Source organism: Chrysemys picta, chromosome 7 (genome assembly GCF_011386835.1).
Source record: "Chrysemys picta bellii isolate R12L10 chromosome 7, ASM1138683v2, whole genome shotgun sequence".
In the NCBI taxonomy this organism is placed as follows: domain Eukaryota; kingdom Metazoa; phylum Chordata; order Testudines; family Emydidae; genus Chrysemys; species Chrysemys picta.
In genome coordinates this window covers 20,423,313-20,450,231 of record NC_088797.1, presented here as the reverse complement: position 1 = coordinate 20,450,231, position 26,919 = coordinate 20,423,313, and the positions used below count along the sequence as shown (strand labels likewise).

The 26,919-nt window shown below is 42.7% G+C and overlaps 1 protein-coding gene and 1 long non-coding RNA gene across 4 annotated transcripts in view; one reads left to right on the top strand and one right to left on the bottom strand.

Moving 5' to 3' along the window:
• The window catches only part of LOC135972547 (uncharacterized), a 31,221-nt gene extending 15,410 nt beyond the window's left edge, over positions 1–15,811 (bottom strand). Inside the window, exon 1 of the long non-coding RNA XR_010589040.1 lies at positions 15,679–15,811. This is a non-coding gene — a long non-coding RNA (uncharacterized LOC135972547). The remainder of the gene's footprint in view (positions 1–15,678) is intronic.
• The window catches only part of LOC101947474 (netrin-4-like), a 70,324-nt gene that overhangs the window by 25,999 nt on the left and 17,406 nt on the right, over positions 1–26,919 (top strand). For 2 of the 3 annotated variants that reach the window (XM_005288428.5, XM_042849845.2), the window contains exons 3-5: positions 3,702–3,965; positions 17,466–17,592; positions 19,770–19,958. In XM_005288428.5, the coding sequence (XP_005288485.1) occupies positions 3,702–3,965; positions 17,466–17,592; positions 19,770–19,958 (580 nt within the window). The remainder of the gene's footprint in view (positions 1–3,701; positions 3,966–17,465; positions 17,593–19,769; positions 19,959–26,919) is intronic. The other variant, XM_008168023.4, reaches the window with a different exon arrangement.

Here is a 26,919-nt window from a genome sequence, read left to right as displayed (position 1 = left end):
GCAAGGTCAGGAAAAAAAATAATAATAGGCAACAAAGAAAAAATAATTACACTACACAATCATTCGTTTATAGCAGATTTTATCTTCAGGGTTTCAAGGACCATAGTTCTCCTCCAGGCAGTGTGATGGATTGAAGAATCTGAAACTCAGGCTCTGTGTACACTAGAGAAATTTGCACTGGTGTAGCTAAACGGAATCAAAACACTAATGCAGGTGTGCTCCACCAGTGCAAAATGGGGCATGCATTCAGGTGACTCACTCCAGCCACCTGTGCAAACCCTTAACGACACACTGCACCAGTGTCAAGCAAGACTTGCTCTTCTTTGACTTACTGCAGAGTAAGTCACACCAGTTCAAACTCCACTTTGCATTAGTGCAACATGTCTATGTTAGCACTCCGGTGCAAATTTCCCTAGTGTGGAAGGAGCCTTCAGTTTCTGTGATTCTTGTAATAGTGAAGGCTAGCAAGGAGCCAGTGATTGCTGAGGCCGGGAAGAACATATACATGAGTTCACTTGTGTTATGTCACTGGAATTAGGTTTTAATGTAAAAATCTTTCATTGGGAAAGATCAGGATAAACAACTCTAATCTCACCATTGAGCTGATTCTAAAAAGCAGAAATACATCATGAATTAATCATGTAAGCAAATTCTTGTGTCTCAAATGGAACGGAATATTGCTGTTCCGTAAATGGAGGCCATGGGACTTCCAAGGCTATTAACATCTCTGGTGATGGGTAGGTACTCGGAGCTCTAAGAGGATTTGGAAATATCAGAGCAACTCCCCTGAAGAGATGCAAGGCCTGAAATGAAAATATTTGCAAAACAATAAATCCACAAGGAGTCCAAGTATTTTCCAAGCTGGCAGGTTAAGAAAGGAAATGCAAAACACCTTCATGACAGCAGGCAGAACAGTAGTGAGAGCTTAGCACCCTGTAGCCGTTCTTTCAGCCTAAAGAACTCACTGCTACGTAGGATACCTATTAATATCTGGAGAGGATGGGCAATTAACTGGATACCCAAATCACTAATCACTACCTGAAAAATGTGGCTTACACTAATATATAAAAAGATTGCTAATATTACACTACACAGGGCCAAATTTATTGCTAGCATATGCCAATGCACTTCTATTTCCCTCAGATTTAAATATGATTCAAGATACACCTCTACCTCGATACAACGCTGTCCTCGGGAGCCAAAAAAATCTTACCACGTTATAGGTGAAACTGCGTTATATTGAACTTGCTTTGATCCACTGGCGTGCGCAGCCCCACCCCCCCGAACACTGCTTTACCGCATTATATCCGAATTCGTGTTATATCGGGTCGCGTTACATCTAGAGGTATATGTAATAATAGTAAAAATACTGCTTTGATCCTTCTATAGCACTTTTCTATTGAAAATCCCAAATCTTTGCACAAACATTAATGAATTAAACTTCACAACCTACCCTGTGATGTAGATCAGTATTATGATTCCCTATTTTACAGATAGGGAATCTGAGGTACAGAGAGATTAAATGTTTTGCCCATGTTTGTACAGGAGGTCAGTGGCAGAGCTGGGACTAGAATCCAGATCTTCCAGCTCTTAAACCCACGCCAGTCAGTATTCCTCAGCTGACATGTCACAGTGCAAGATGCCACTAAAATATTTTTTTCCTCAAACTTGTGGTCTCTCGGGTGTCCTGGTGGCTTGATGGTAAGCATGAAGAATGGAGCTTGTACAGGGACGACGAGAACATAGATTAAACAGACTGATCAACTTTTTTGGGGCCTCGGCTCCCTTGTGCCAGTGTGAGAGACCCTCAGAGGGTTGTTTCAGGGCTTCATATGTTATTATTTATAACTTGCTTTGAGACAATTCATGTTGGAAGGCTCTATAGAAGTGTCAAGTATTATGTTTGCACATGGTATAATTAAGAACTAGGAGTGAATACACCAGTATATTCCCACATGGCTCTAGCAGTCTAAAAATGTTGATCTTTGGATCGATCAGACTGGGTCATTTGCCTATGACTGCATTGATAAGCAAATGTAGGATCCAGTTCTAAAGAGATTTGGTCATTGACCTATGGCTCCATCGATCAGGGGAATGTTGGGCCCATGGACTAAACTGAATGGGTCATTTGCTTATGGTTCCATTGATCAGGGGAATGTGGACATCTGGGCAGAAAGGACTAGGCTATTTTATCATGGCTCCATTGATCAGGGGAATGTAGGCACCTGGGTTGCACAGGCTGGGCAATCTGCCCATAGCTCCATTGAACAAGGGAATGTGGACATCTCTGGTCTGAGCAGACAGGGTCATTTGCAACTCTGTGGATGGCTCTGCAGAATAAAAGAAGAGAATAAAAAAAAGGGAAAGTTATAAAATAGAAAATGCTGTGGAAAGGCATGAAATGTGCTGCTGGCACTGTGGCATAATTCTGTCAGGTGTAGGTCTGCTACTGAGACAGGAAGCTGACTGTTATTTTAAGGGGGTTTATCTCCCATGTGCCATCGACACACAACAGAGTTATCTATTAGGCACAAACCACCAGCTCTTTTCTGGCCCCTGCAAACAAAAAGGAACGGAAGAAATATTTTACACACAGCAAGTATTTAAACTTGTCTGTCCACTAAAAAAGAAAATCCAGAGAGAGAGAGAGAGGGAATCCCTATGGAAACAAAGCTTTCACTCCACGGATAGAGTTAGTCAGACAGAGACTGTCACTGCCCATAAAGCGGGGCCAAAGAACCCCGAGGGCAAGTACCTCTGCTATGATGGCGAAACTCAGCCAGAGGAGAAAATAGCTCTCAAATCAGAGACAGCACATCTATAAAGGGAACCTCAGCCTGGGAACTAATGCAACCAGCTCTCTAGTTCCCTGTCACCCCTCTATCTCCACCACCCACCCTCACAATAAAAAGAAAAGATCCTGAAGAGAGGAAGAGTCAAAGTGGAATCCAAGTTAAATAGGACATATTCCTGCAGCCTTTGTTAAACACAAAATCAGAGCATTGATACCAAGAAAAAAAAACGATTACTCCTTTGGGATTCTGTAATCTGTAACATGAATTGCCTCTCTCAGCAACATGGAAACTCCAAACAAACAATAACCTTGCCTCTTATGTCCAGCAGTTCTAGGATGCCTTCATTCCTGCATCTGAACTGTTGGAACACTGCCGATTCTCTCTCTCTCACCCCTCCTAATTAATAATTTGGCTCAGTCTTTAAAACAATCTGCTTATCCTAATGTTTAACAGTGGTGTGACAGGCTGTGTTTTCTGGTCGTTAGTTTCGGGGACTGACTCATGATTCCTGGCTTCTGTTTTCAGCTTTATCACAGACCAGTTGTGTGGCTTTGAGCAGATCACCTTACCTCCCTGTGCCTCAGTTTATACTACTCTAGAATGGTGAGACTATCTACCTCACAGAGGTATTGGGAGGCTGAAGGTATTTTTTTAAAATGCTTTGAGATGCTCAGGTGGAAAGTGGTGTAGAAAAGTGGACAGTATTGTATTTACGACACCAGTATTCCTCTGAGTTGTCACAGTCCGCCACCACCTGGTGCCTCATACCTGTCAACCATGACTAAGTCTGTGAGGAGCCTCCCAAATGGCGAATATTATTCTTTCCTGAGCATCCCGTTTGTCTGGATTGCACATACACAGGGGTGCTGCATCTTCTCAGGGATGTGTTTTCTGTTTGCCTCCTAGGTGATCTATCGTGCCTTAACTCCAACCAACAAGATCGAAGACCCATATGGTCCTGAGGCCCAAGACCTCCTGAAACTCACCAACCTGCGCCTCCTTTTATTAAAAAGGCAGGAGTGTCCCTGCCAAGGCTTGGGATTGTTGGAGAAACCCCAGAGGTTTGCCCACTATGCTATCTATGATCTGATTGTCCGGGGAAGTTGCTTCTGTAATGGTCATGCAGAAGAATGCCAGCTTGCCAATGGGACAGGGAACACAGAGAACGTGGTGAGTTCTTGAAATTCACTAGTTTACTTCAATTTGTACTTGTTTGTGCTTCCTGAGTCAAACAGAGACTTCTCCATAAGACCCTGTCCACCTTCACCAAAACAGTTAAAAATAGGGTACCACTGATAATCCACATCAATGAAACCTAAACCTGCTTCTTAGTATGGAAGGGGCTATATAACACTAACAGCTGTTCCAAAAATGATCTTTTGTTAGAGATAGGCCTGAACCAAAATCTTGGATCTGAACATACCCACACTTCATGGAGATGTTTAAAATCTGAACTGGGATCCAGATCCAAATATAGTGGCTGATATTATACATCTTCTTGTATCTCAGCAGGGAGATAAACTAAAACCTTGGACCCAAACATTGCCCGTGAAATTTTGGGATTTCAAAATCTGTTCTAAGCAACAGAGTCCTGTGGCACCTTTAAGACTAACAAATGTATTGGAGCATAAACTTTTGTGGGTGAATACTCACTTCGTCAGACGCATGACGAAGTGGGTTTTCACCCACGAAAGCTTATGCTCCAATACATTTGTTAGTCTTAAAGGTGCCACAGGACTCTGTTGCTTAGAACAGATCCTGACTAACACGGCTACCCCTCTGATACTTAAAATCTGTTCTAGTTATCCATCTTAAATGACATAAGGAAATCTCTTTAAACAATGCAAAGAATCTCATTTACCACAAGCTAGGACATTAAAAGTATTGCTTGAAATTCCGTTTTTCCTTTGCACTGTATTAGAGTGCAAATTATAGCTGAGATCCCCACCACTGGAGACTTTTGAATTTGGTAGGCACAAGCAGTTGTGTTATGGTTATGATTTCAGCTTTTGACTCAATTTCCTGGGTTTTGTTGGTTCAGCCAGATGCTAAGCGTTATTGGTGGAAGAAGAAGATTCTGCGAGTGGTTTAATTATAGAGCCCTACAACCAAATTCATAATTGTGGAAAACTTCAATTATTTTCAATGAAAATTTTGCTTGATTAGGCACGGCAGAGTTTGACTCTAGATACCAGGGCTCAAAAAAAGAGGCATGATCGGTCTTGTTGTTCCTTCTCTTGAATCACAGCAGATTAGTCAATGTTCTATTGGGTTTTTTGGAAGGTCTTAGCTTGACCCATGCAATCTAATCTTTGTCTTGATATATAATGGTCTTATGTACAAATAGTTTGTTACTCATTTGTGACTAATAGAAAATATTCTCTATAAAAGGGAACAGAAAAAGGGTAAAAAGAAGAAAAGAAAAAGAAAACGACGGTTTTGCCAGTGCAGTTATTTATGTGCACGTATGTTTTCTGGGCACAGTTGTGGGGCTGGTGGTTCAAAATGTGGCCCTAGAACATATTTGATTGTAATAAACTCAGATCACTTTTTAATTTTAATATCTACCTGGCTGTTTTTAGGCACTTGTACCAACAATTTGCTCTAGTGCTGACACTGTGTCCCAAGTTTCAATCTGGAGGGATTTCTTCTTCTTCTGCACACCCACGTGCACTCACGTGTGTAAACTATTGGGCTTGATTATGAGAGGTGCTGAGCATTTAAATCTTCCGACTGAAGTCAAAGGGATCTGTGGGAGTTCAGTGACTGAAAAATCAGGCATGACAGCCCTTCTGTTTTCTGGACAATGGACTAGAGAGGAAATGGAAGTCTCAACAGAAATGCAGGTGGTCTCCAGCCCTGCCTTGTCTCTACTTCTAGAGAAAAGCCAGGTTTGCAAAGAGCTTAGTTATGCCTTTGCAACACATTTGGATCAGCTTGTGATAAGATTTGTAACTAAACTTGGGGGGGAAAAATAGAATGAGTACAAATTTACCAAGTTTCTGGTAAGATTTTTCTTGTTACTTTACCTTCTTGTAGAGCAAGGTTAAGAAAGTAAAGGTAATTCTCTTTCCCCCTCCACTCAGCTTAAAACAAGTTAGGATAAAAATGGATCTGTCATACATACTGAAAGTTCACTCTTGAGGGGGGAGGGATAGCTCAGTGGTTTGAGCATTGGCCTGCTAAACCCAGGGTTGTCAGCTCAATCCTTGAGGGGGCCATTTAGGGAATCTGGGGCAAAAGTCTGTCTGGAGATTGGTCCTGCTTTGAGTAGGGGGTTGCACTAGATGACCTCCTGAAGTCCCTTCCAACTCTGACATTCTATGAACGGTGCTAAGCCTGAATTCCCTTCAAAAGGTTCCATGTGCCCTTTAACTGACACTATCCTAGTTCACAGTAGCCCTTTACATTTTATGAGGAGGCCAGATTCAAACTCCTAACTTTTTCACTGCTGTTATACATGCCAGGTACAGGTAGCTGGATGCACCTCCAGTCCAACTAGAGCAGTTACGATACCATGTGTTGTCATTTTCAGTAGAATGTTAATTGGCTGAACAGTGAAGAGATTAATAATTAATGTAATCTTCAGCAGTCACTTTGGAATAAAATTCTAGGCCTTGACTTAGGAAAGCCCATACTTACACTGCAGTATGTGCTTTAGTGCGTTCCTGAATCAGGACATGTTCCTGAATTGAGGCCTTAAACCTGGGCAGGGTGTTCGAATGCTGCTATTCAGACTTCACTACCAATGATGCCCCCATTACTGTCTAAATACTGATTCAGCTGTACATATTGTATGGAGTAACCATAACAACAGTCATGGGAAAATTATGTTAACCAAATGTAGTGTGTTATCTAAGGACATCAAAAAAGTTCTATCCCAGGCCAAGAATTCAAGCCATTTAACCAGGAGCAGCAACACAGGTCAACAGGTCTGTGGTTTTCCATAAGGCTTTCTGTCTCTATAATGGAATCTGAAAACAAAAGCAGCCATAAATGCTTTATTCGTGATACACTCTGACATTCTAGACTAAAGAAACCCGTTCCACAACTAATTTCATGTCCATATAGGTATATGGTGCATGTGTTATTCTGTTTTTTTTTTTTTTCTGGAATGGATATTCTTAGGTGTCTTAAGTTTTCTACTTTTAGAGTTAGATATTGTACACTAAATAAAGACCATATGAATTTCACAATATTTAAAATATTTTTTCTGAATCACTACCAGCCGTGGTATAAATCTAGCATCTCATGTATGCTAGCATTGGGTGATGTTATCCACCCCCGTAAATGTGGACCCATTTAAGACATAACTGTAGAAAAAACAGTTTAAAGAACACATTCTCTATTGCAAACTGCTAAATATACAAGTGGTGAAATAGAATAGATGAGTAACAAACACATTAAACGAATACAGCTGGTAGAAGAATAAACACTGCCCATCAAAAGGGAAAACACAATATTGTCCATGCTGTTGGCACAGTCATTGTAAACTATGACTGGATGTCTCTTATTTTTTTCCATTAGTCTCAATGGAACAGGGGTTTTGTGCCATCAGATGACTTCACAGGGCAGAAGGTGAAATAGTTTTGTTGAAATAGATTTCATGAGTGATTCATACCCCAGGAGACAATAAGGAGTATGTATCCTAGCACTTACACGGAGACAAGGGTTAGTGTTTTGCCTGGGTAAGGACTCAATAAGAACTGAGGACGGGCTTCAGGATCCCTGTATCACTTCCCCTGAAGGCGCAATGCCCATCATGTGGCCGAAGATGTTTTATAGAACATATTAAGAAACAAATCAATGGGCATCTTGAGATTTAAGATTGTTATGCCCTTTTAAACCTTTTGATTATTTAATAAAATGGTACTTCTAGGAAATGCAAAGCATACGAGCATTTTAAATAAACTCTCTCTCTCAATGCTGGGTTTTGCTTTTTATGGATTATTTCATTGGTATTTTTGTCTGGCAGCAGCTGATATTTCCTAGGTTAAATTTAGCATCTCTATAACTACGCTCATATTTCTCTGTACAAAGTTCCTGTAAATTCCCTCCTTAGTCAAATAGGCGGGACACAAGACTAGGTGAAAAGCCTAGATCCAGCTCTTTTGGGCATTCTTCCATTTCAATGCAGAAAGTAAAAAGGAGAAAAAAGTGATGGCCAAGAAATCTATGGGCAATCATCTCAAATTTGGGGTTTTCTTGCAGCAGCAATGACCCTTTTTCTTGTTTTCCCTTTGTCCTCTCTTACCACCAAGTCATTTGGGAGATGCTGCAAAGATATGAAACATGATTTATGCATCATCTTGTAGTATCCTTAGGTTTACACTCAAAGGGCAGAATTCTCCTCTCAGTTCTGCATGGGCTACAACATTTGGTTCTCCCTACATTATGGTGACATGACAGTGTAAGAGAAAAATCAGGACAGAGGGTGGGGAGTAATATGCGCCTATACAAGACAAAGCCCTAAATATAGGGACTGTTCCTATAAAAATCGGGACATCTGGTCACCCTACCCTATGTGAGTAGATCTTTCCTGGAGGTCAGTGAAGGAGAAATACTTACTGAAGCTGGGCGATGCCATGAAAATTACAGAGGAGCATTTTATTGTAAGTGTAGGACATGGGCATCAGTTTGGAAAGGAATGAATGGCCTGACTAGGCACATCTGTGTTCCTTCTTGCTAGAGGATGTTGTGAAAGCCAAGACTATAACAGGGTTCAAAAAAGAACTAGATAAGTTCTTGGAGGATAGGTCCATCAATGGCTATTAGCCAAGATGGACAGGGATGGTGTCCCTAGCTTCTATTTGCCAGAAGCTGGGAATGGGCGACAGAGTATGGATCACTCGATGATTACCTGTTCTGTTCATTCCCTCTGTGGCACCTGGCATTGGCCACTGCCAGAAGACAGGATACTGGGCTAGATGGACCTTTGGTCCGACCCAGTACGGCCATTCTTATGTTCTGTGGTTTTTTTAATTGTTGGACATAGTGGAAAATAGCCCCTCCCTCCTCCCCCCCATTTCTGTGGGAGGTGCAAGGATATCTGTTGTGATGTGCTGAGGGCCTTGCTGTAGGACTCTGTAGGGCACAAGGAACAGCAGTCAAGTTTAGGTTGCAGTTAGCTAACATTTGGTAGCTAAGCCCAACTTTTTTCCTAGCGTACATCTAGAACATACAAAGGAGCTTAGAGCGCAGACAGAGAGCACAGACAGTGAATAGCTTCTAGACAAGCTTCCAGTCCATTTGCCAAATATTTCCCAATTCTTTCTTTAGTGCAAATGAAACAATAATAAATATGGGACAAAGGAAGGTCATTGTGTATCCAAAAAGTGATTTATAAAACTCAGTGCAGAACCACTGGCTGTTGACAAGTGTTGGGGGGGGGGGCGTTTTGTTTGTTTTTGGTGCCCTCATTGCCAGGAAATTCACATGAATTGCCTCAGACATCAGTTCCTCTTCTTTATTACCTTGTTTACAGAGAGGAATTGTACTTTTTTCTGGGCCTGATCCTACACAATTGCAGCCAAAGGGAATTTTCCCATTGATTTAAATGGGAAAAGGATCTGGCCCTATTGCAGTTTCTTGTTTGGGGTAAGGGGGAGTTGAAACAAGGGTCACATAAGGTAAAACTTGTTTTTCTACAGCACTTTGCTTGGTGACTTGGCTGTCATCCCCCTTTTGCAAATATTATCTCCTAAAAAAATACCTTGTGCTGTTCCACTGATAATCCTCTAACTAAGTTTCCACAGTCTCTGATGGATCCAAGTTGTGCCAGACTATGTGACCTCCAAGACTCAGTGCTGCCAGGAGCTACTCTCTGTTGAAGATGGCAATTCAAAAAGCAGTTTTTGCTGTGGGGGGAAATTAGCCTCAGTTAGGTGACTATCATCAGGAATGTTAATGTATTGTAGGCCACCTCAGAATGAGTTCTAGGGTCGCTCTAATGTTTTGCCTGAATAAGGCCTGAGTTAGGACTCCAGGGTCTGGCGCTCCCCATTCGAAAGAACAGGAAGAGATAACACCGACTATGTAACAATAAGTAGTTTGTTTAAGTTTCATGGACCACATGTAAAGAACATTCTATCCCTGGCATCTTTGCTAGCCCTGTTAGATTCAAGGTTTTTCCAGGACTCCCTGCTGGAGCGTTGGATGAAGAAAGATGGCTAAGTTTCAGATATTGTCTGAGAGAGAAGCTGCCATAGCTCGCATCACAGATCGGTTCACTTGGATTTGCTCAGGAGCACCTGTGGTAGAGCAGAGGGCTCCATGCAGTATGGTGCCCAATGAGCCACAGATGAGAACCGACTTCAAAACTCTGGCTTTGAGGGTATGTTTACACTGCAGTTAAACACCCGTAGCTGGCCTGTGTCAGCTGACTCGGGCTTGCAGGGCCCAAATCCAAGTGTCTACACCACAGTCAAATAGCCCCGTGAGCCCAAGTCAGCTGACACAAGCCAGCTGTGGATGTTTAATTGCAGTGTAGACATACCCTGAGTGACAGTCAAGTTCCCCAAAATTATCTAAACTAAGGCTAGAGATGAATATTCAAACCCATCTAAAAGGCCAAATCCAGAATTTCTTTCTTAGGCAAAACTTCCACTAAAATCAATGGGTATATTGCCTAAGTAATGACCGAGTAAAATCTGAGTAAGGGCTTCTGGACTTGGCTCAAGTTTTTGTTGTTGCTGTTAGCTCATGTAGACAGTGAGGAACATTCCTACGTTAAGCTAAATCTCTGTTGCCTGGCACTAGAAACAGGGCCCAAACCAAAACTCAGCATCACTAAACTTTGGAGTTGTTTGAGATTCAGGCCAGAATGTTCTAAATTGTCTCGTCTTTATTATGGGCAAAGCCTAAACCCCAGATTCAAATACTCTCCAACTTTGGGACTGACACCATCCCAGTCTGGAAAGTGCATTTGTCCTGGTATGAATTTCTTGTGGACTACTCCCTGCTAGTACATCCAGCAGCACTAAAAGGGTCATGGTAAGCAGATCTCTCAGGTTTCAGAGGTTCATTTCAGTTCAAATAAGGACCCAATAGTTTGAGTTCTTCTGCAAAATATTTCTGAAGTCTCCGAATTTCTTGGGTCTCCAAAATTGAGCTCAAAGTCTCAAAGAGCAGGCACCCTGAGAGGATTTCTACTACTTCCTAATCCCAGATGGGCGAGAATACCATGAGAAAAGCCAGCCCAGTGGTATTTTGACACTTTAACGTCCAGCTACAATTGTGGGGGCACTTAAAAATGAAAATTTAATGAATAAAGTAGTTAACCAAACTTTTTAGAATCACCAATGTTTGGGTTTGCATTTTGGGTGAGGGTTCAGGTCAGTTCTTTATCCAGATTGATTCACACCGCCCTAATTTTTGGAACGCACCCATTCTACTGTTGAGCTCTGAATGAAATTAGGCTGTTAGCCCCATTCCTTCTTACAAAGGAGGCTAACTTGCTGTGCCCATACTATTATTATTCACTATACCCTGAAAATATACTGTAATGTACTGCATCTTTATGTGTCAGCTGCCCTCTGCTGGTTAGAATCAGAACTACTCAACCTGAGGGTCATTGATCCTGTATTGCTAACATCTAATGGAGATTCTCCATTAGCTGAAATAGGGATTGTGCTTTTGAAGCAGGAGGATCTGAGTTCTGTCCATGCGGTCAGTGTGAAGTTTTGAGTGGCTGTGGTGTACAGCATAGCAGCAAATATGATAAAGCCCTTGGTGACCATGTTATCATACAGTGAGCATGTAGTCTAGGATTGTAAATTCAAGTAAAATATACTTTCCCACATCCCTCTGCCACATGTAGTGCTGAATTAATCTTATTAATGTCTTGAAAATCTTTTACTAATTAAGGCTCTGAATCAAGAAACTTACCTATTCAGGAAGGCTGTTTCAGTGCTTTCCCGAATCAAGGCCTGAAAGAGCATTCTATGTTACACACACAATTTTTGTAGGAAGCAACATTTCTACTCCACTTTTGACTTTAAACTATTTTGTGTGATGGGGTTACAAACTAACTCCCTATCTGAGACTTTATTAACTTTTAATCACAGCCTTTTATTAAATGTAATGGTTAAGAATGAAATGTAAACCATTCAAAAGTAGTCTCATTTTATTGCTTAACTGGTTAATTACTGGTAGGTTGGTGGGGTTTTTTTGTTTTGTTTTGTTATTTTAATCACTTAATTGCTGAAGAACCACACTCATCTGCCAGTAGAAACCTTTGATTGGAAGCACTTGGAAATACACTTAGGGCTGGTAAAATGGTTTAATGTTCCTTATATTGCCTTCAGGAGGTTGTTTTTCTTTTTAAAGATTAAGGAGAGGGGGAATAAATAATCAGATCTGTTTAAAACTATCAAAGACCATTTGAGGCCAACATCTCTCCCAAAGATTCAAGTACAGCCAATCTCAGAGGGTGTTTATTTGGTTTCCATTCGTTACAAGCTGTCCAGAATTAGACTTGATTCAAGCCACTGATACTCTAGCAAATCCCAGGGTCATGGCAGTTTTTTTGTACAGGTGAATATCCACCGTAACGATGTAAGTATACCAGCTGCTGAGCTCCCTGCACTCTGCTACATGAGCCTCATACGCCAACTAAAAATAACAATATCACCCAGAATGTACTTTACTGTTTATCATTATCAGTAGTTAATATGAACTGAGTACTGTAAAATGAGATAAAGGAAGGAATTTATAGCCACAAACATTGGATTGACCACTGTAAATCCCAAGTAATTCCATTAGTCGGTGGAGTTACATCAGATTTACACACTAGTATAAGTGACAGGAGAATTTGGCCCACTGGTGTGAACAGATGGTGTTGAAGCTTCTCCATTACACAGCCATGGCAGGGCTCCCTGGTTTTAACCTGTAATGTCTATGCTGGGAATCCAAAGATCTCTGTTAATGTACTTTAGGTCTGACTTACAGAAACCACTTCTCCTCTCTCCTGAAAGCCAGTTCTGGGTCTCTCCCCAGCAGAACTGGCCACTCATGCCAAACTGTTTGGTGCTTTTGTGATGTGGACCAAAAGAATCTAGGATGTGACCACCAAACTCATTTTCACCATTTGATCTGAGTAGCTTTGAACTGTGGTAAAAGTTCAGGTTAATGCATTGACCCAGTAATATACTGAGCCTCCTTCCTCTTCCTCACTTGAAATAGCTAGTCTCCATTCAATGGGGTAATCATTGGAACCAGGTGACCTACTGCATCTCAGAAGTACTGTAATTGTAATGTCCTATGTTCCTCAGGCTTTATGTCAACACAGCAGCTATTATTTGCATGCTATTTGGTAGGCACTGACAATATGCTCACCGCTATACAAGACAGAAGAGGGCAGCCCTGCCCAAAGACACAGAAAAGTCAAGCCTGCACTGAGACAGAAAATATGAAACCAGATTGAGATGTTGGCTGGGCGGAGTCATGCATGAGATTGAAGGTGCAGACAAGACGTTGATGCTTGATGCATTGGGCAACAGAGCGACAGACAGCTCTCAAATATCCCCCACTAGGCCTGACTTGCAGTCACAGGAGATTGAGTACCAGACAAAGGCCAGATTTGAGGGTTTCAAGTCCCCAAGGCCCAGCTCACTTTGACATCCCTTTGTTGTAATGTATGAATTTTGTCTCTTTGTGAGATCATGAGCAGCATTCCCTACATTATGCCTTTGTCACTGTTCAGAAAGTGACTTGGTCTGGCCAGCCTGTGGATTCACCTAACTCATTACTGCCACATTACTGACTTTCTTCATTGTTGTTCTCTAGCGAACTTGGGGAAAGCTGATTCATTAGCCGTCCAGGAGACTGAAGCCCTCTGTTTATCCACAGAGCAGGTGCCACACTGCCTAACCCACCTTCCCTTGCCAGGATCTCTCAATCCTGTTTTACAGAAGCTCCTTGGAATGAGATGGACATTCATTCTCCTCAGACAATGCCTACAAGGGTAACAGTCATGATGAGAGGGGTAATACAGACACATGAACTTAGACCCACCTACTCAGATCACATAGACCAACACCACATAACATGAATGGGTAATAGCCGTCAGTCACTCCTAACCTTGTCAGGATTTGAACTGGTGACCTAAATGTGGAAAGTACTGCAACCCATCAGTAATCCCTTCTGCCATTCAGTCCTCTAGGGCTTTGAATGCTTGAAAAAGTTGAAATAGTCTTTTCATTTGACCACACAAAATGATTGAACAGGTTCATGAATTTCCCTCTAAGGATCAAATATTGATATCAGAAATCACAGACATCTGATATAGCCAAAAATCCCTTTGGGGAACCAGAGAGCATGCAAGCACCTCTCAATTTGGGGAGGTCATAAGGACAACAGGGATTAGTTTGAGGCAGACACGGGCAGAGGAGTGTTTCACTGTTTCTCATGAGACCAATGACAACTACCCATAAATGGTCCCCTTCCTAAAAGCCTGTAAGTGACTTGCTGCTGACATGGTTGCAAACTGCTATGTCCAAAACTGTTCTGGCGACACTACAAAGTGAATACACAGCCCGAAGACAAACATTTTCTCCGAATCAGCAACAGTTGCTCGGTTCTGGATGGCTTCCAAACTTAACCTTCATTCAGTAGCAAAATAATGAAATACACTGACAGCAGCCAAGAAACAGCAGCAGCAAAAACAACAACAATTACTAAAAAGATAAAAGAGCTCAACCAGAGAGGGAAAAATAAAAAAAAGAGTGAGGTATGATGTAGAACTGAATGGAAATACTATGCATATTCTGCTTTACATAATGGTTCCAGACACTTAGAATTCTCTCGTCAAGTGTGGTTTGCATGCTCTTTATTAATCATTTTATGTCTGCTAACATCAGATATGTATGGTTAGGGTTCAGGAATTAAAGAATCAGAGAAATTAAAGAGGGGAAAGACCTATTGGGTAAATCTCTCTCTCTCAATCTCTCTTTTTCTCAACTGCCCATGACAATGATATGTGAGGGTGATACTTGATATTGGGCAGGTAAAGTATGAAAGTCTCTAATGGTCACTTGGGGGCTTTCAGTCAAGCTCTGTGTCTTTCTAATAGATATGCTATGATTCAACTGTAAGTTACTGGGCTCAGTTCAGGAATCACGGGATGTAATTTTGTGGCCTTTGTCATGCCGGAGGTCAAACTAAATGATCATAATAGATCCTTCTGTAATCAGATTTAGGGGTTTGACATGGTTGACCATCTTGCATCCTGTTCTGGAGAGACACCACATAATGTGCTCGATATCGCATCTCCCTGAGGATTACTGGTGTTGAGTTCTGAGAGAGAAATGCATACCCTGAAGTCTGTGTTCAGTCTTCCGTGAGGAGGCAGCCAACCGCTCTGTGAGGCGGTCAATCTGCCAGCTGGCTTTACAGGAGCAGTGGCATCAGCTGCAGCCTGTCCCCTCTGCTAGCTGCATGAAATAGCTGGTCTGAGAGGATTAGAAACTGGAGGAGTAGGGAGCAAATTGCTGCAGGGAGCTGGAGTTGGGGTTGGGATAGGAGAGAATGCTAAGGTAACAGTTATTTTTAACATTCTTCCATAATCTCAAATTACCTACACCGATGAGGTTGGGGGATGGAGGAGTTCAAATATAAAATCTGACTTTCGGGAAAGGCTATGGAAAATCATAACTCACATTAGCAGTGAGATTAAAGAATAAAACTAGATTCACACTTCAGGCAAAAATGAAATCTCAGTCTTCACTTTGTGTGTCACGTGCACTGGGCCAGAGTTGTGACCATGTGACTATAGGGCTTAGTCACCAGTGTGCCTGCCCTGCTGTTAAGACCATTTCTCATGATGTACATCTCAGTGATGGATAGCCACTAGCCTGACAGGTGGAAAAGCAGAATGTGAACTTACCTTTTCCATCTCCTGCCTCCTAGGCCAAATATCAGGCGCTTCCTGAAGGAGATTCATTCTTCCAAAAGTAATAATCTTCCTTCCTTCCATGCAAGCAGAGAACTTGGATCTCCTGTTTAAAAAGGCCCTCTTCTGTCACAAAAGTTCTCAAGAAACTAGATTTGTAGAGTCCTGTGTGCTCAGGTATTAACAGTTCTTGGATGCACTCAGCCATTGTGCATTAAACAACAACCAGTAATGGGAGCCAAGGGGCTTCTTGTCTTCTTTGCCTGCTTATCAGATATTCCACTGTACTACTGTCCTGTTAAATAGTGGAGGGCAAAGCCTTTCCTCTATGCATTTGCCACAATCTGATACTGTACTGTGAGGTTACTTGGAACACTTATACTAGCATCTCTTATTCTGAGGGAAGCTCTTCTCTTCCGCTCACACCTCCCAAAGTGAATATACAGTTTTGCTATTCACATTAGCCTAGTAATAACTTTGCCAACTGGGTACCCAGAATGAGAGCTTTGTTGCCATCTGTCAGAGGTTCGCTTGAACTAACAGAGCAACTTGCAAAGCAAGCTCCCTTTAATTTTACAGCACTCAACTGATATCCAACTCAGGGCTTTAAATTCAACCCTGTAAAACAAAACAATATTTTCCTGATTCCACTAAAAGATGCAGTCAAAGTTAGGCCCCTGACCAAGCTGGGCATTTGGATTCAGACAGACAACCTTCCTTCCTTCCTTTAGAGGAAGCAGCCAGCCCTTTTTACCTTGCCCGCTGGGCTCTGATTGGCTTCTGCCTGCTTCCAGCCCTTCTAGCTGCTGCTGGACCAATTATTGTTGGTTCCACTAGCAGCTGATCCTGGGTGGCCTCTCTATGAGCTCTTGGAGGACTAAACTCACTGCTCTTTTCACCCAAAAAGTGGGCAGGGTGTGCCAAGGCAGGAGGGCTTCAACGGGAGGAGGGATAGCTCAGTGGTTTGAGCATTGGCCTACTAAACCCAGCATTGTGAGTTCAATCTTTGAGGGGGCCATTTAGGGATCTGGGGCAAAAATCTGTCTGGGGACTGGTCCTGTTTTGAGCAGGGGTTGGACTAGATGACCTCCTGAGGTCCCTTCCAATCCTGATATTCTATGACTCTATTCACTGGTTCAATCAAAATAAGCAGTCAGTTAGGCCTCTGACCAGCTATGCTTTTGGATTAAGACAGGGGAGATCCTTCCTCCCCTGTCCCTGCTTCACTCAGGACTGCCCTCCTGGAAGAAGCATCCCACCCTTTTGTACCTTACCTTCTACACCCCAAGCAGCATGACCTAGTAGCTAGAGCACTACACTAGGATCAAGGGGGCCTGGGTTCTTTTCTTGGTTCTGCTGGTGGTCTTGGACAAATCACCAACCTGCTATGTGCCTTAGTTTCCCCATGGGTAAAATGAAGATAAGGATACTGACTGACCACCTTTGTAAAGCACTTTGAGATCTATGGTGAAAAGCTCTATATAAGAGCCAGGTATTATTATTCCAGCAGGGGGCATTAAATGCCTGGCACACCTCATCACCCATTCAGAATCTGACCCCAAAATTACAGGAGGGCAGAGAACAAACCCACATTATTAGAGACTTCATGAGGCAATAAAGCTGCATGTGTAGGAATTCTAGACGGGTGTAGGCTTTGTGAGAGTGCTGGGGAGCTGTGAGAAGGAACTGTGCAGGAGAAATCCTCCTCACTCAGAGGCTGTGCTGTGCTCTGTCCTGTTAATTTTTTCAGCTGCTTGAACATATTCTCCTTCCCCTGACAGGTCCATGGGAAGTGTGTGTGCAGACACAACACAGCAGGGAACCACTGTGAAAGGTGTGAACCATTATACAATGACCAGCCTTGGAAGCCAGGAGATGGAAAAACTGGGGCACCAAATGAATGCAGAAGTAAGTGGGGGGCAGGGGGGAGCTTAATGATTCAGGGTGTCAGGGCAATAAATCACCGTCCAAGTAGGCAAGGCTCTATAATAGACAATTCACCCAGTTTGGATTTATGGTGCTCTTGCAACAGATGGGGAATGAATTGCTAGGTAACTGCTAGGAAATCCTTTCAATCAAAGTATTTTTTAATGTAGCTGGTCTATTTGATCTATTGCAATATAGAACATACAAGGCAGAATTCTGCTCTTCAAAGAGAAACATTCCCTCATTCATTTCACCATTCCCAAGCATGAGTCTCTACAGAGCTGTAGTAGGCTAAGAAAGCTTAAGGAGATAAGTTTAATGGGGGGAAAAGTAAGGTTCAGTGATCTCTGTCCTTGGCATGTGCATGGGAACAAGGTTTCAGGAATGTTTTGATTTGAGTTGATTCCAACTCTATATTTATTATGAGATATAATTATATTATGTATTTATTAATAACTAGAAATTTATTTCAACCAACCTCCACCCCCCTCCCCCCCTTCCCCAATCCAAACAAACTTGGGCATTTGTGTGATGAGAATCAGAATCCAAACTTGGATCTGGATCTAAATTTCACAGGCGACGCCTGTTTATATAGTGTCCTGAAACAACACCCCAGTTCTGAGCACTTGGAGGCTTAGGGAGGTTTGATTTCTATATGGTGGACTCGTCCAAAACCCTGGATCCAAACACCCCAGAACCTTGGAGTGAAGTCCAACTCTGGATCAGATCTGTCCATCTCTATTTTTTTTCTCATCCAGCACTAAAGGTGTGCACGGTGCTTTACAAAACACGAAGTATAGAATTGCTGCTCCAAACAGTTTACAGTCTAAACTGGATGGGAAAAAAGCCAACGGGGTTTCCAAGTGGGAGATTCTAATTGGAGCAGAACAGACAGAGTCGTAGTTGATCAATGTAGGAAAATAAAGTGGACTTTCAAGTTTACTAATGATGGCTACAGGTTTGTTATAACATATACTAATTTTATAGGATCAGATTGCATGCGTCAAGCTAGAACTGCAGGACATTGAAACAATCCTGAAAAGTCTTTATCTTTCTGTTATTATATTTGCATTGCAAAAGCAAAATTATGAGTGCCTAGAACTGGTTAGAACACAGGGGAGGTTCTGCGGAAAATTTTGACAATATGGCAAAAAATCAAAATCTGAAATCTTTCAGCCAAAAACTAAAATATTTTGGCCAAAAAACAAAACGTTTCAACCAAATATTGAAATATTTTTATTCCAAAATGCTGTCATGGTGTCTCGTGTGAGTTGTAGTTCAGTTGTCTCATGTTCCCTTTCTTTTCTACAGGATGGCTCCCTGGTTGGACTGCCTCTCCATGGTGCCTCATGGTTTTCCCTCTTGTTGAGAAGTGGTGTATCCTGGGAGTCATATGTCTATGGTGCATCATGGAAGATGAAGTCCAGCTGAGGAACCCAGCCATAGAGAATGGGGATATGAGTGAACTGAACTACAAGTTTCATAAGGCACTGCGGCAGCATATATGAATCTAAATTCTGGGGTTTGGGCCAAAATATTTCTGTTTTCAGGCATTTGGTTTTTTGACAAAAACAGACACTTTAAAAAAAATGTAGTTGAAAACACAATTTTCTGTCCCAAGCCAGTTTTGACAGGAAATTTTCAACTAGCCGTAGTAGTGATAAATCTGTTATGGCCCAAAGGGCTCAGTTCTATAGGTGGAAATAAACAGGACAACACTAAAAGTAGAGATGGTCCAAGCCACATAGTTTAGATCTAGATTTGGATCTTAGCTTTCCCAAAGTTAGGCAGTGTTCAGATCTGGGGTTTTGGTCCAGGCCCACCTGTAATTTAATTTAGATACTTCGATAAGATATATAGTTCGTGACAACTGGCTTTTTCACCTGACTGTCAGTCTTTCTTAGGATTTACTAGGAGTCTCATTCTGCTTTGACATTTCTGTTTTTAATGTAAACCTGTTACCCGGGGTTCTTTCAACCCACTTTACTGGTTTGCCAAAGTCTTCCCATACAAACCCAGGAAGGCAGGCAAAAGAAAAATGTTTGGCATAAATTAATTTGGTCCTAAGTTCATTGCAATGAAACTGTCACACAAGTGATACTGTAGGCTCCGTGCTTTATAAACGTGAGTGAGAAATGCATTTCCCTGCTCCCTAATAGAGTGCCGCTGTCACAACCATGCTGATAGCTGCCACTTCAACCTGAGTGTTTGGCTGGCATCTGGGAAACACAGCGGTGGAGTATGTGACAACTGCAAACACAACACGGAGGGACATCGATGTCAAAGGTGCAAACCAGGATTTTACAGAGATAGGGGAAAACCTATGTCTTCCCCAGAGGTCTGCAAACGTAAGTCCAATATAATACAGTACAAATGAATGGTGAAAGCTGTTTAGGGCTACACATTACAGAGTGAGCTGAGCCATCCAGCCCATTAAAAGGATCTACAGGTATCTTGTGGAAATACATCATAAATACATTATCCTTTCCTCCGACCCTTGTTTCCAAGCTCTGGTTTCCTGATCAAGGACATTTTCCTCCTGATCCTGCCATCAAAGTCTGATTTCTATGTGGGATTGTGGAATGGTCTGATTTAAAAAAAAAAAATTCTCTGAAGCAATTTTATTTTTAGGGAAAGTTTTATTCTGGTTGCGTTTGCATTTAAAATGCTCCTATCCTAGTGAGGCACACATTTTATTTAGTTGGGTTTATCTGTATCTCACCCAAAAGGGGCCGACAGCATCTGTGTGTGTATGGTCTAACTGCTGTGAGGCTCCAATGAGCCACAGGTTGATTTTGCATTCTCTCCACAGACAAATATGAATGATATTGGCTGCAGGGGGATGGGTAGGGAGTTTGAGCCGCTGAGCTCCCTCCCACATCTCACACCTTTGATCCCACCTAGTATTCCCCAGGAAGGTTTCTGTTTGTAACAATCCATCATTTCGTGCGTCTCCTCCTGTCTCCCTCCCCCGCCCGGATACTTCCCTTTCTCTGCCTCTGGATGAAGCTTGTTCTCTCCCCTATGCAATCATGATTCCTCCCCCACCCCCGTCCACGCAGTCATCAACACAGAAGAACTGACTCCTTTGTCACCTGTGTTCATTCCCATTGTCAGCCATTGCTTCTGAAGTTCTCCTGACCCTTTGACCGGCCTGATCAAGGTTCCTCTAGACACTCGGGTTACACGTGCGCTTCTTGCTGGGACCAGCTGGCCTGCGATAGCGCTTAAACTTTCAGTGCACAACATGCCCTATGTTTCTGATCCTTTGTATTCACCTTTCATTGGATCTTAGAGCCAGCTCTGTCTCCTCCCAATTCTTTCTTTTTGATTTTTTGAACCTTGCAACAAAGCTCCTTGATCAGGGGAGGAGGCAGGGCTTCCTTGGCAGTGTTCCCAATTGTGTTTGATGGTGCCCAGCTTTCCAGGGATTTTTCTGCTGGTTTGTTTCTGCTCTGAGAGGACTTGCCGTATGCAAAGATTTGTAATGAGAATAAATTCTTGTTCCAGTAGATTAGATTTCAAGTCTTATGGCACCTGAAGGAATCAATGTACAGGCTCTTGTATTTGACAGCAAGATGACAGTGTAGTAACCAGCAGTGTGTGTAATAAGATAATCATTGAAGTCTAGGAACATTGAAGAGTAGCAGAGAAGAGAAAACATTATTTAAAAATACAGCCTATCTGTGAGGAAACCCTAGAACAGGCTGCCCGGGTGAAATCGGACCCTGAGCCTAACTACACGTCTTTTGTCTGGTCTGGCTACCGCCTTCTCGGCACATCTTGCCAATACTCTGCAAAACGAACAGGAAAACATTTCAGAAGGATGCAGTCGAACAAGCGGAAATATACCCTGTTCAAACAGAACTACTCCTGTGGTGGCAGCATTATAAGTAATAGCATTTTCCCCAGCAAGATGGTTAATGCCAATAGAAGGCTCCCTGCAACTGTTCCCATCATGTAGAACTTCTGCATTAAGACTCCAATGCTGTATAGCACTTATGCACATATGCATGACTTTAGGCACTTGGGACTGAAGTCAATGAGACCACTCACGCACTTAAAGTCACGCACAGTGCTTAACTGTTTGCTGGATCCTGACCTAAGGAACAGTAGGCACTTTCCTCTCTAGAGAACCCCCCTAGCTTTCATGGCTGATTTGTGAATTGTGGTTGCATTTGTGTGGAGCAGGGAGAAACATTCAGTCTTCAGAGCCTGTTCAGAGAGACATATTTTCACTGGGCATTAGTCTATGCCCTTTTCTATCTTATTTAAAGATGAAGGGGAGAATTCCTGCAAAGACATTCAGTTGGTTATCTAAATGGGCAGCTTTTTGAAGCTGAGAGCTGAGCCCCAGAAATTTCCCAGAGAGGGGTGTGGGTCAGTGGGTGCACGTATAAAATGCTGCATCTACACAGGTAATTTTCAGGAAATCTCCCACTGTTCTGATATCACTGTTTAACTCTACCAGTGACAGCACCTGTAAAAGCACTGATGTAGATAGAGCCCCCATACTCCACCGATGCAGCAGTTGTGGGGAGGAGAAGCATTGTGCCGGGTGGAGTAAAAGTAGGTTTGGTGCGGGGGAAAGATTCATCCCACAGGATCCCCCCTGACACAAGTGCATTTACTGAAGCTTGGCACAGGGTTAAAGACTTATCCCATAGTGAACTTTAACCCATGGAGGTGCATTTCTGTCACACCTAGGGTGACCAGATGTCCTGATTTTATAGGGACAGTCCCAATTTTTGGAGCTTTTTCTTACATAGGCACCTATTACCCCCCACCCCATCCTGATTTTTCACACTTGCTATCTGGTCACCCTAGTCACACCTCAGCGTGCCGATCATGACCTGAAGAACTACCAGGTCTGGGTGAATAGCTTTGTGAAGGATTGGGCATGCCACCTCCTACACATCCACTCATTTTGGCTGAGAAAACCTTGCAGATAGTACCAGAGTCACAACATTAAATAATGTTGACATGTGTCTGACGAAGTGGGTATTCACCCACGAAAGCTTATGCTCTAATACGTCTGTTAGTCTATAAGGTGCCACAGGACTCTTTGTTGCCTTTTACAGATCCAGACTAACACGGCTACCCCTCGGATACTTAATATTAAATAACTAAATGTTCTTGGGAAATGATGAAGAGAGCCATAATAAATTGATCGTGGCAGACTGCACAGATGCTTTTGGTGTGAGCAACGTGGTTCTTGGCTTCACATTGGTGAGGAAGGGGGAAGAAATACAGGGAATTAAAACTCACCACGTATTTACAGTAGACACTGAGCTGGGAACTAAAAGATGATGAAAAAGCTGGATGAAATGCTGTGTTAAGCCCTTTGAGTAATCATGCTTTAAGAGAGTGCTCTTCCATTCAGAGCAAAGTCTAGGTTAAGCTATGACAGCCCCCTCCAGCTCCCAGAAAGTTAGCAGGGCTCTGCTAAGGCCCAGAAGGAATCTTTAGGCATTAGTCATAATAATCAGCAGCATTCTCTCTTAATCACTGCTAGGGGGAAAACGGGGTTGTTTAACAACTGGCTGCACTGGTGCTATCCAGATCCCCGTTCCCTGACTTCTCCATTTACGAGACTGAAAAGACAATTGCTTTAAAAAAAAAAATCCCAGCTGAGATTTAACACGTAAATATGATTCTGCCATTTCTTTTCATCTGGAGAGATCGCCCGTCTCTGACCGCTTCGCTTCTGCCGTTCCTAGCAGCTGGGGATGAATGAGAGCCAGGTCATGCACAGAGCCTTGTTTTGACACCGCTTAGATTAAAAAAAAAAGAAAAGGACATGAAAAGAGCCACAGAGCACAGCACACACCTGCTTGTTACTGCGGGTGACAACACAGGATTAAACGGTTTGGATATAGGCTTGTCTAGGAGCTTTGAGTCAGAAGCTTTGTGAAGCCTAATCGTTTCCCAACCAGTGGTCAGAAAAGCTGCTGTATCCTTGGCTCTTTCCTGTGGCTTATTTGGAGGCTTAAAGGATACTTCTGAACTGACACCATCTTTTGTACTCAGCCTTTGCTTATCCAAAAATAAAAAAAAAGCAAGTATGTAGGACCATCAGGCCAAAGTCTTCAGGGAAATGGGATTTTTACTCTAGCAATCAGCTTGAAAATGAAAATGTGCACACACACCCCATCAACAAAGCTGCCCCTTCCCTTCCCTTCTTTCCGCTCTAGACAGATCTGTGAACCTCCCACTTGTAATATTTGGGATTAATCGCATCTTTGTCAGAGTCACTATTTCAATCGGCCACACAGATGGTGACCGCACCCACACAGACTGTAGTGTATCCAATTTCCTTGATTTACGGGACATTGTTGAGTGGTTTGGGCCCCAAATTTGACCTGCTTTAAAAATTGTTCGAATTTGGTGGGGATTATATTCCAGATTCCAAAACCTTTGGTTTGTTTTTAAATTTGGAAAAGATTGACTCTGCGGTTAACTGTGTTTTGCACCGTAGTTTGGACAGAAACGAAAGGTTAATTATCTCTGTCGGTATGTCTAAGCTGCAACCAGAAACCCACAGCTGGCCCATGCCAGCTGACTCGGGCCCACAGGGCTCAGGCTAAGGGGCTGTTTATCTGTGGTGTAGATGTTCCGGCTCAGGCTACAGCTCAAGCCCTGAGACCCTCCCACCTTGCAGAGTCCTAGAGCCCAGGTTCTAGCCCAAGCATCTAACGCTGCAATTAAGCATCCCCTTATAGCCCAAGCCCCGCAACCCCAAGTCCACTGGCATGGGCCAGCCGTGGGGTTTTAATAGCACTGTCGACATACCATGAGAGTCTCTTACATGTGGGTTAATTGGAGTACTACATGCCTGCTATATTCATGTTGGTTGGAACCACATTGTTGCAACTAATATTATAGTTTACATCTGTATCTAATTAAGATACAGCTGGAGACAGCTGTGCTGAGAGCAGACAAAGATTTATCTGCTTTATGACTGTTTTCATTCCTTGGTTGTCAGCAGCACCCTGGCAAAAGTCTTATAACAGCAGCTGCCAATAAAAATCCAAGTGGACATTTGTGATACTTCAGTGACCAACAACAGCCACCTCTAAGACACAACCATGTAATATTTTGTAGTGTAAATATTTTGCTGCTGCGAAGGGGAGAACCCAAATAAATAGGGCCCTACCAAGTTCACAGTCCATTTGGGTCAGTTTCATAGGATTTTAAAAATCAGAAAGTTCATGATTTCAGCTATTTAAATCTCAAATTTCACAATGTTGTAATTGTAGGGAGATTTTGACTCTTGTGGGGGGTCACAAGGTTATTGTAGGGGGAGGAAGGTTGTAGTATTGCTACCCTTACTTCTGCGCGGCTTCTATGGTGGCGCTGCCTTCAGAGCTGGGCAGCTGGAGAGTGGTGGCTGCTGGCCGGGAGCCCAACTCTGGAGGCAGAGCCACTGCCAACAGCAGCGCAGAAGTAAGGGTGGCATGGTATGGTATTGCCACCCTTTACTTCTGCATGGCGCTGCCTTCAAAGCTGGGCACCCGGCCAATAGCTGCCGCTCTCCAGCCACCCAGCTGTGAAAGCAGCGCAGAAATAAGGGTGGTAATACCGTGACCCACCTAAAATAACCTGGAAACCCCCCTGCAACTCCCTTTTGGGTCAGGATTCCCAATTTGAGAAACCGTTTCCCTTGTGAAATCTGTATAGCATAGAGTAAAAGCACAGAAAAGACCAGATTACACGGTCTGTGATTTGTTTTTCATGGCTGTGAATTTGGTAGGGCCCTACAAATAAACTATCTAGCTCTGTACCAGAATGGTCTATCTACTGTCCCTAACATCCCTTGACAAAAAGAAGGTAATGCATCCATTGTCACATTGGTTTGTGTTTCATTAGAAAGAGGTGGATGGAGAGAAAACTAGGGTTTACCAAAAAGGAAAAGAGCAAAAATCAGCAGAGAAAGACATTTTATTTACAAACACTGGTAAATACAAAAAACTCAGCTTGTAAGAACTTACTTATGACTCTTTAATCATGAGGTTTATCTTCAAATCTATTGTTATTTGCCAGAGAAAACCTGGTCATCAACAGCTGCCCTTCAGCATGTGACACACAGATTCATATTTTGGGAGTTACCTTAGCTACAGAATTGGGAGTTTGGTCATAATACTCTGGAAGTCAGACAATGCACACACCTGACCTGATACGCTAAATAAACGCAAACTGAGGGAAGTGTTCGTGAGCTACTTGTGTAACTCATCTGAAAGTGTCATGCATTTATTTGTTCAGTTTTGCTTTATGACCCGTCAAGAGCTGCCAAAGCTTCTAACTGGAGACAATGCCTGCTTTTCATTTTTGGACCATCAACTTTCCTTACTTATGTCCCTGAACTAAATATATGCACTTTTTTCTCTACCTCCCTCCTTGGCCTCAGCTATAAATCACTACTCACTGGAGCACTTTCCCTTTGGCTGGGATGGTGAAATTCATATTCGTCACATATCTGACATCCTGTCCTCAGCTAGAGTAAGCTAGCATAGCTTCATTGGAGCTACACTGATTTACACCAGCTGAGGACCTGTCTCCAGATACGGAAACCTGGAAAGACAAGAGATGAGACCGAACAATCTGTAAAGAATAGAGATAAATCCAAACTAAAACTCCCGATCCAAACACCAGTGAACTTTGGGAAGGCTGGATCCTAATGATATAGTAGGGAAATCAAGAACAAGGATTCAGACAAACCCGGACTGTGGCAAAGTTTGGATCTTTTTGTCTCAGACCTATCTCTAATGAGGAAAGCACCCATTTCCCAGGTCCAAAGACCAAGGACAACATTTTCAAAAATGTCAACTAATATTAGATACCTCCATTTTTGGAGTGGCGTTTGGCACGTCTGAAAATCTGGGCCACAGTTTCTCAAGCTGAACTCCAAAAATCGGCCGAGACTTTTGAAATGTTGGTGCAAATGTGCACTGTGATGTTACACCTGATTTTCAAATCCTGGTGAACAACAACCCTCAGATTGCTCCCAGGCGCAAGACTCCTGTGTGGCAGCCGCAGCAGATCCTGATGCTATTGTGCCACCAGCCAACAAGCTCATTGTGTGGAATACATTGCTCATTATAGTATGCTTGTTTTCTGTCTTTAGGCTATTGTGCTAATGTTCCCTTGAAAACAACTGTATAGGATCCTTCTGCAACACAGTATAACAATATTATTAAAAATGTTGACGTGAAGTACACAGCCAGGACAGGGTGAAAATATAATATCTAATGGAAGATCACAAGGAAAATGTCCATTACACAAACTGCCGGGCACTGCTTTTTCACGTAT